This window comes from Ziziphus jujuba, chromosome 4 (genome assembly GCF_031755915.1).
Source record: "Ziziphus jujuba cultivar Dongzao chromosome 4, ASM3175591v1".
In the NCBI taxonomy this organism is placed as follows: Eukaryota; Viridiplantae; Streptophyta; class Magnoliopsida; order Rosales; family Rhamnaceae; genus Ziziphus; species Ziziphus jujuba.
In genome coordinates this window covers 32,191,702-32,201,241 of record NC_083382.1, presented here as the reverse complement: position 1 = coordinate 32,201,241, position 9,540 = coordinate 32,191,702, and the positions used below count along the sequence as shown (strand labels likewise).

The 9,540-nt window shown below is 33.9% G+C and overlaps 2 protein-coding genes across 2 annotated transcripts; one reads left to right on the top strand and one right to left on the bottom strand.

Annotated features, from left to right (window-relative positions):
• The first annotated feature begins 253 nt into the window (after positions 1–253).
• LOC107415257 (glycerol-3-phosphate dehydrogenase [NAD(+)]) lies at positions 254–3,394 on the top strand. Its single transcript, XM_016023553.3, has 11 exons — positions 254–710; positions 984–1,060; positions 1,159–1,231; positions 1,333–1,550; positions 1,651–1,758; positions 1,997–2,060; positions 2,136–2,173; positions 2,253–2,373; positions 2,444–2,498; positions 2,600–2,648; positions 3,075–3,394. The coding sequence occupies exons 1-11, from the start codon at positions 533–535 to the stop codon at positions 3,204–3,206; spliced, it is 1,113 nt and encodes a 370-aa protein (XP_015879039.2). The 5' UTR covers positions 254–532; the 3' UTR covers positions 3,207–3,394.
• Positions 3,395–3,645: 251 nt separating this feature from the next.
• On the bottom strand, positions 3,646–7,828 carry LOC107415258 (uncharacterized). Its single transcript, XM_016023555.4, has 5 exons — positions 7,149–7,828; positions 6,235–6,271; positions 5,856–6,092; positions 5,712–5,759; positions 3,646–4,363 (listed from the first exon to the last, which is right to left on the bottom strand). Exons 1-5 carry the CDS (start codon positions 7,448–7,450, stop codon positions 3,878–3,880), a joined length of 1,110 nt encoding a protein of 369 aa, XP_015879041.1. The 5' UTR covers positions 7,451–7,828; the 3' UTR covers positions 3,646–3,877.
• Between the last annotated feature and the right edge of the window lie 1,712 nt (positions 7,829–9,540).

Below are 9,540 nucleotides of genomic sequence, written 5' to 3'. Positions count from 1 at the left end.
GAAGTTGCAATTTTCTCACATGTGATAAAAAAATATCTGAGCTGTTCATTGAATAAGTTAAAATCTAATGACTGGTTATTTTTTCACGATTTTGGATCATACCATTTTAATTAGGTTGTACCTGACCATAGAATCTATATATATATATATATATATAAAAGGTTTATAATTATGGAATAATGTGATAAAACATACTAAAAAATAATAATAAATAAAAATATTATAAAAGAAAGAAAAAAATATAGGGAAGGGAGGGAGGGAGACATAGAGTAGATCGCCAGATTTAAGGCGGTAGGCATTGTAAATGACGAAACGTGTATGGCTTCTCCGCCCCCACGACCACGAACACGATCCATTTTCATTCTTCCACCTCCGCCTCTGACCTCTCATTTACTCTTCCTTTTTATTCTCTTCTTTCTTTTCTCTCTCTGTTCTTACTTCCCCCCTTGTATTTCTCTCTTCCACTCATCATTGGTCATTTTACCCACTATCCATTTCTTTTTCTCTCTCCCTCAATATTAATATCAATTCAATGGCTCCATCTTTGGAGGTCCAAGAAGAAGAAACTGCTCTGCCCTTTAGCAATCCCACCCATACCAATGAAGCTCCTCCTCACAAATCTAAAGTCACCGTTGTTGGTAGTGGCAACTGGGGCAGTGTTGCTTCCAAGCTCATTGCTTCTAACGCCCTCAGGCTCGCTTCTTTCTATGGTATTTTTCTATATGTTTTTCTTGTTCCATGTATTCGTTCCTAATGCTCATTGGTGAATTCTTTTTTCGTTGTTAAGAAATCCCACCAGACGAATAAATCAATGCCAAATTTATATATGAATTGCCTGTCGTTAAAATGTTTTTTAACTGGGTTTTTGCTTCCATTGAATGGCAAATCTGAAATTCTCATAACCATGTTCAGCAACCATAAGCAATTTGTAATGCTTTCTGTTTGCATTTTTTTTTTTTTTTTTTCACTCAATGAAAATTCAGATGAAGTGAGGATGTGGGTTTATGAGGAGACATTGCCAAGTGGAGAGAAGCTCACAGATGTCATCAACCGTACCAATGTAGACACCTTATGACCTTCCATATGTAACATTCATTCCCTATCATTCTTCATCCAATAATTCTCCACTCTAATCTTTATTTTCATTTCCCTCATTAGGAAAATGTTAAATATCTACCCGGCATAAAGCTTGGCAAGAATGTTATTGCAGACCCAGACCTTGAAAGTGCAGGTTGGTTCTCAAGTTTCTACACTTCAAATGCTTTAATTTTTATTTTTTATTTTTTGTTTCTATCACCTTGTTCATAATCCGAAGTGGGAAAAATTCTGCAGTAAAGGATTCAAACATGTTGGTATTTGTGACCCCACACCAATTTGTGGAGGGTATTTGCAAAAGGCTTGTTGGGAAAATTAGAGGAGATGTGGAGGCTATTTCCCTCATTAAAGGAATGGAAGTCAAGATGGAAGGTCCATGCATGATCTCCACTCTCATTTCCCAACATCTGGGAATTAATTGTTGTGTCTTAATGGGGGCAAACATAGCTAATGAGGTAAGTTTCTGGAGTGTTTGTTCAGTTTGATGTCAGAGCTTTATTAGCCAGTTGCTTTCACCTTTGGGTTGTTTCTAAATATTAGAGGCTGCTTCTGTAGATTGCTGTGGAGAAATTTAGTGAAGCAACTGTTGGATACAGAGGAAACAGAGAGATTGCTGAAAAATGGGTTCAACTGTTTACTACTCCCTATTTCATGGTCACAGCTGTGAGTGCAACAGAATGTCTAATTGGAAAAAAAAAATAATGTTATAACTGCATATCATATATCTTGGAATAGAAATGGTTTTCTTACGTTGCTATAGAGGTAAAGTAAGAATTTGATAAAATGGAAGTGGTAGAATTTTAGGCACTGCCTTGTAAATATGAATTTGTTGAATAGTTTGCATTTTAAAGATATCGAAGACATTTTTTGTTCATGTTTTTTAGTAATATGAAATCAATAGGTCCAAGACGTGGAAGGAGTAGAGTTATGTGGGACACTGAAAAATGTTGTGGCCATAGCAGCAGGTTTGTGGCACACAAGTTGTCCTTTCCGTTATCAAATCTAATGTTGAATTGGGGGATTAATTAGCACTTCAACAGGTTTTGTGGATGGCTTGGAGATGGGAAATAACACAAAGGTTAACGCAAGCAATTTTATGAAGGTTTAATTTCATCTACTTCTCCTAGTTCCTTTTGACTGATTTTATGAATGTCTAGGCGGCAATAATGAGAATTGGTCTCAAAGAGATGAAGGCATTTTCCAAAATGTTGTTTCCTTCTGTCAAAGAAAGCACCTTCTTCGAGAGCTGCGGTGTAGCTGATCTCATAACAACATGCTGTAAGGAATATTTGAGATTTGTTTATCTGTTGTATATTTTTGTTTCTTAACAACCAGATAATTATGGCAGTGGGAGGAAGAAATAGGAAAGTTGCAGAAGCGTTTGCAAGGAATGAAGGGAAAAGGTAAGACTTCATCATTTGATTCTGGGTCCTGTAAACTTGAAGTATTTCTTACTTATTACTTTTTTTTTTTCTTTTTTTTTTTCTTTTTTTTTTGTCTGTAGATCATTTGATGAACTTGAAGCAGAGATGCTACAAGGACAGAAATTACAGGTTTATATTTAGAACTTTTTTTTTTTTTTTTTTTTGATCAAAGTGCTTAACTAGACTTCTTTTTATATATATATATAAATATGATCAGAAAGGGCAATAAGTTGAACACTCCTGGTACTAACGATTGAGTATGTTTGCCTCAGTAAGTCCTTGAAAGTGAGACTAAACATAAAAGCAAAGTGTACTATTTGTTGCTAATATAAAAGAAAAAGAGCTTCTGTAGTTTGACCATCCAAACTTAGTGGCTGAACGAAAAGGGAAATAAATTTGCAGAGGATAGTTTTTTTTGGTTTAACCATATTAGTAAAGCTTATGTCTGTTGAATTAACTAAATTAAGACTTGGTGTTTCTCTTTTCTCGTCACGTTTGGAAATGTTTTGAGAAACTATTTAAGATATACCTCTTTGTTTATTGTCTATTTTGAAGGGTGTCTCCACAGCAAGAGAACTTTATGAGGTTTTAAGCCACCGTGGATGGCTAGAGTTATTTCCGGTTTTCGCAACAGTTCATGAGATCGCCATTGGTCGTCTCCCACCTTCAGCCATAGTTAGGTTTTAGGTAGAAGGCACATCCGAATACTGTTAGCCGTTCTGGTCTGTAAGAGTAATTTTCTTCACACTTGAAAACAAACAAATACGTTACTTTAAGGGTTACAACAATGTTAATCCTTACAAGTGAGCATTACCACAAATATGTCAGATGAAATAACACTCGGAAGAGGTTTCTAATCAAAATTTCTTTGTTAACAGTTGTTTCTTCCTATGTTGCGAAAGCGAAATAATCACAGAATATGTGCAAGTTGCTCGGTGAATTTATGGTTGGTATAATAAAGAGCTTGAAAAACCATGTCTCTTCTCTAAAGTTGTGTGAGATTAACGAACCATTTCTTAAACAGCAGAACATTCGAAGCTGGTTTTTAAGGCTGTGTAGTAATTCTTTTTCTATTTGCAGTAAAAATAAGAGGCAAAGTTAACTATGCTAAAATAAAGAAAATAAATTACATAATAACACCAAACCCTTTCTCATTTAATGCCATAGTTATTATAGAACTGCCACAAGCCAAATTACACATCTGGAAGACCATAAATTAGATGGAGAAAAAAAGAAAAAAAGAAAAAAGAAAAAAAGAGAGACAAATAATTTTCCCACAACACCAAACCTGACTTTAATTTTACAATATGGTTATAACAAGAATTTCTTTTTGAATATGTAGTCTGTTATAAGAAGAATTACCCAGTTCGTATTCTATCCAATCGATCAACACTCTTCCTTGCTCTTTCCAACTGGTGGTCGATACTTTTTCGAGATTTCTCGTGGCAATCCACACTTCTCCGAGACCTTTCCATATGGTCAAAAGACATCCTTAACTTTTCTAGTTTATCAGCATTATTGAATTGGTTTTTCAGTTTTTCAGGCCTATCAGTGCTTTGCCTTGGTTTTTCTCTTCGATCAGTGCTCTTCCTTGAAACTTCAAATATATCTGTACTCTTCCGAGGCTGTTCATATTGATCTGTGCTTCTCCTAGAACTACTGTATCTTTGAGAAGGAGACTTCTCTACAGTAGAAATGAACTTCTTCAGATGCCTTATGTACTCGGGATATTGCTCTAAATCACAATGGTTGCCTCCTTTAAGCCATAGCGGTTCATACTTTTCTTTACAAAGCTCCCACAGTTGCTTGCCATGGGAGCAATCAACAACTTCATCTGAAGTGCCCTGCAGAGAGACATAATCACCTAAATGTCTTCATATAGAACAAACCGGCAATGAACATGCTAAATTGAACGACTTTAGAGATATAAAAACCTCCCATAATCTTATAAAGTTCCATTTCCACAAAGCAAATTAGGAGTTAGTATACAAAAGTTCAAAAAGACAAGATCTGCCACAATACATATATGCATGCTTTGTGGCATGATTATGATATACAGAGAACTCAGTGATGCCGGTGCACAGAACCATTTCTGAATACAAACAAAAAAAAACAAGGACCTGAATGGGCAACCTTTTGGCTCCACAGAACTCAAGAACAGTGTCTTGTAAATACTAACTTATTCCCACAACTGCCAGTATCATTTTTCTCCTTTTCAAATTGATACACACACACACATATATAATTCTGCTTTCTTCCGTATGTCAGAAGATAACATTGTGTGTTCCAAAGAGTCTCATCCTGTACAACCATCTATATATGTCTGGCTCAATAATATCTGAACAAAAGGGTAACTACGTCCAACTATTAGTATTTCCAATGATATATCATACACTCACTTCCACAAAGGAAAGAGAAAACTTGTTTAGAATTGAGCCTTTTCACAGGCTAACAACATTGTAGCATTATTTGTCAGGTTTTAGTTAAAAAGTATTGGACAATAGCAATTCCCCGTACAAGAAAAAATGAATCGTCAAACAGTGGCTAGTTACTTGGCAAATAAATTGATAAGAAAAACAGGGGCTTGCTTTAATCTATTGTGTACTTACTGATATTCTTTATTATGCTATTCTTACCTACAGACCTTTAATGCGTTATTCTTACCATATTAGACATTCTTATTGAGGTAAATATATTAGAATTGAAGATAAGAGGATGAACAATAAAGATGAGGCTTCCTGGATATAAACAACGTGGTTTAAATATATTAAAATTTACAAGGAAATAAGTTTTGGGAATGGTTTTAAACCAGAGATACGGAAATTAATAATTCACATATAATAAAAATGTCGTAACAGATGGCAATATGTGCAATAAATTTGGAATTGGCTAAGAGCACGGCAGACACCTAAGAAATCCGACAAACTACTTAAGATAGACAAGATAGCACGCAAGAATGATATATACTAGTAAGCACCTTGTCTAATTTCAAGATATGGAAGATTTCAATCTGTGCAAAGCATAAATTTTTAGATGAATAAAATTCTAAGAAAGAAGATATGAAGAATATAAAGAAAAACAGTACAAATATGGACATACATAGTAATTCTAACACTGGTCATCACACTCATGCTTCTAAATGATATAATAATAAGGCAATTATAAAGTTGAAATATTTTGGAAGCAACTTACATGAATGATAAGAACAGGACAATTAACTAATGAGATTTTGTCAATATTCTGCACAGAAACACCACAAGAAAAGCATCCCGTTTTAGTAAAATGTCATAAGTTAACAAACAAGAATAATACACAAGTAATCAAGGAGATATTTACCTTATAAATGTCGAACCAGTATGTTCGCTTTACAGGATACATGACTCTTAAACCAGAGAGTATTGGACTATGCAAAACAACAGCTCTTAACTGAGGCAGTCGAGCTGCAAGATCCAGAGTTGGGCCACTTCCAACAGATTGGCCATATAGGATTATATCTTCCTGCTTGGTACCATAACTTTCTTCAAGACACTTGTATGCAGCTTCAATATCTGCATATGTATTCTGTTCACTTGGCTGCAACACACAAATGATATGGACCGTAAGTGAGGCTTTGACCTCAAATTACTAGCACCACAATATAGTTTAATACAAAGACCAAACTCCTTTTTTATTATTATTATTGTTTTTTCAAGGAGAGAATTCAAATCTCACAAACCTTGCCAGATGATTGCCCATACCCAGAATAATCATACCTGCACAAAACCTCAAACATCAGCTAACCACTTTTTTTGTTTTTCAAAATATGCTCTTTGAAGCTTATTATGGAGTTTTCTCTAAACAAAAAAGATAACATGAAATTAATCCAATGACCTTTCAAAAAAAAAAAAAAAAAACAAAACAAAAAACAAAAAACAAAACAAAACAAGCAAATTCCTTGTGAGTCCTGGCCTATTAGCAAGAAATTGAAAAGATTTCTAAATCACGTTCTACAGAAAGTTTTACAAGTTTTGTTCTGATTTACAGTAAGAAAGTTACAGCACTAGTTCCCAGTCCTGGTGACATCAATTAATCAAACTACAGCCTAAAAGGCACCAGCAGTCACAATCATCTGTAACTAGACCATCTAAATGGGGTAGATCCAAGACAAACGTCATAATTATTACATGTTTCACGTTCCAAATTTTAACAATCTGTTTAACATAGCAGCTCCAGAAGTTACCATAGAACATTGATGCATCATTTATTTTTTCCTGTTGTAACTGTTCAAGCTAACAGATTCATATTACAACTAAAATGGAAACCAATTCAATATCCACTTCAATTGATCCTTCAAGAATTCTAACTTACCAATTACAGAATCTTCGCTTATGGTAAAAGAGAGAAGGAAAAAAAAAAAAAAAAGAAGCAATTGAGCAGGAAAAACTAACGCAAAATTCCAAAATTTTCAAAAACCCAGACGAGAAAAGTTTACAAGCAAAAGCAAGCAAGCAATTAAAAGCTCAAAAAATAATTTAACAACCCCAAATGCTACAATTAACAAAAACAGCAAAAAAGCAAAGGAGGAAAAGAAGCCAAAAAATTTTGCAAAAAAAAATAAAAGACAGAGAATGTAGAAAAATAGAGTAGTACCCCATAAGATTAACGCGCAGATGGATGCTCAACTCGATAAAGAGCTCATACATCTGACCCAGATCGGCAGCGTTGCCATGGGAGTAGAGCAGAGTAGATGTAGCCATGGGATGGCGAATGTAGATTGCGACAATCTCAGTGCCACGGCGAGTGGGAAGCTTGAGAACCTCGACGTTTTCACGGTGAGGGAAAGGGCTGAGAAGCAAGAGACCAGTGCGTTCGTCGGTAACAAGCTTGTATGAAGGTGGGTTCGGTGGGAAGAAGGCGAACTTGGCCGCCATGGACGATGTCACCCCACCCATCACGCTCTCTCTCTCTCTCTCTCTCTCTCTCTCTCTTCTCACAGACACTGTCTCTCTGAATCGACCACTCGGTATCTCTGTAATGAAAAATATGCTAATTAAAAAAAAAAATTATTAGTAAATATATTAATCTATTTAATTTTCCCACTCTGGGAAATTAATTCAGATCGACATTCCTTCTCTTTTTCCCTTTTCCAGAAGATTTAAACTTTTAAGCAAAAGATAGATAGAGAGAGAGAGAGAGAGAGAGAGAGAGAGAGAAGCCTATTGAGCTTATAGTTTAGCTTTAGCTTAAAAATTGTGTGTATCTGTGCATTTGAGAGAGATGGGAGAGAAAAGCCTTTGAAGGCTTTAACTCCATTTTTCACTTTGGTTCACAGGGGATGGACCATAACACCTTACATCATTTTGTAGGGACATTTTGGAAATTGACTTAAAAATACAACTTTTATCATGCTAATTCCTTGAAATAATAATATAAATATGATATAAAATATTAAATTTTAACTTAAAAAGCATATGCAACATATTTAACTAATGTATGTGCAAATTAAAAATTTATGAATATTTAAACTGAAATTTTTGTATGTAAGAATATCAATATCCTTCTTGTGAATTTTTATTTTTTATTTTTTTGTTACTAAAGAAAATATGTATATATGTATATATATCAATAAGACCATCCATCCATGTGGATAAAGCTGTTATTCACTTACATGCATCATCTGCTTTTTCTCCTAGGATTTGGAATATATAGATCAAAAGGTGATCAGCCATTTAGAATATGTAGCTTCCGTTTGAAAGAAGTTTTCTTCCCTTTCTTACATGAAAATAAATGTTGGTAAAAAATCAATTGGAAGAGCATTACAATCTTCATGCAAAGTATTTTACTTTTTACCCCATGTTGGGGTTATTTTATTTAGTTTGAAACTTCACTCTTTTATTTTTCTTTGTTGTGTTTGGTTGAATCTGTCGACTGCTTTTTATTTATTAAACACTGTTTTTAATCCATATGAATAGCTTCAACATCCTTTTAATTACAGCAGCAATATTTTCAGAAGAATTCTGCTATTTTCTGCTAAGTTTGTACAGAATTGTTAAAGCAAAAGAAAGAAAAAAGTGTTGTACTAAATTGGATTGAATGTGATTGGATTTGCAGATGACCTTGATATGATTTTCTTTCAAAATATCAATGGGACTTTCTAGTACTTGCATTATGTTTTATTTTTTATTTTTAATTATTATTGTTGTAGTGATTTTTTACTCCATGAGCCGAATTATAATAGTAAAAGCACTAAAAAAAAAATACCCAAATCAGAACAAAAAATTGCATAGGTATATGTAGTGCTTATACTTGAGAATCCAAAGGAAAGATTTGTCATGCTGAATCACATCAATTTTGTTGCTCGAATCATAGAAATCCTCGGTCCTGGAGGGTGGAGCCCAACTAATTGCCCACAAAACATATTATAAACATATTATACCAGGTTAAGGCACTCTTTTTTATCCAAATTCTCAGCTTTAAAATAACAATGTAGTGATCCACCACTTGTGCAGTTTTATTTGGATTCTGTGTCTAAATTTGGGGATGTATTAGTTTATTAATCAATCCCCATAAATTAAAAGAAGATAAAAATGTCCATGAATATCTTATTGAAAAAAAAAAAAAAAAGGTCTCATAAAATCTGGAAGGCTTATTTTATTACTTTCCTTGATACAATTTTCTTGAGAGACTAATGCAGACCAAAACCTCAACTGCCATTGCATGGCACCATCAGGGTTCAATTTTTTTTATTTTTTTTTTAAAGATAAAAGAGAATAATTTCATTGATAGGACCCAGTTATGGAATTGATTAATAAACATTACCCAAAAAAGCAAATTAAGAAAATAGAATAGTGAAAAAAAATGTTGAAGATTGGTGAAGTTGAACAGTTGATAAGCAAACAAGAAAATTTTAGTAATACACACTTTTTGTGAGAGACAAAAGGCTTAAAACTTTTTATGAATCGAGATTCCACAGCCACAATTCTCTTTTTCTCAAAAAATGCGGAGATAAAGATGCCTTTTTGTCTTTTCACTTTAATTCAGT

Excerpts from the sequence above, each read along its gene's own strand:
- LOC107415258 (XM_016023555.4), bottom strand. The coding sequence starts at position 7,450 with ATGGGTGGGGTGACATCGTCCATGGCGGCCAAGTTCGCCTTCTTCCCA. Across the intron at positions 5,760-5,855 it reads ACTGGTTCGACATTTATAAG|AATATTGACAAAATCTCATT; the intron begins GTAAATATCTCC and ends GTTTCTGTGCAG. Across the intron at positions 4,364-5,711 it reads GTCCTGTTCTTATCATTCAT|GGCACTTCAGATGAAGTTGT; the intron begins GTAAGTTGCTTC and ends GTCTCTCTGCAG.
- LOC107415257 (XM_016023553.3), top strand. The coding sequence starts at position 533 with ATGGCTCCATCTTTGGAGGTCCAAGAAGAAGAAACTGCTCTGCCCTTT. Across the intron at positions 1,232-1,332 it reads CCCAGACCTTGAAAGTGCAG|TAAAGGATTCAAACATGTTG; the intron begins GTTGGTTCTCAA and ends AAAATTCTGCAG. Across the intron at positions 2,649-3,074 it reads TACAAGGACAGAAATTACAG|GGTGTCTCCACAGCAAGAGA; the intron begins GTTTATATTTAG and ends TCTATTTTGAAG.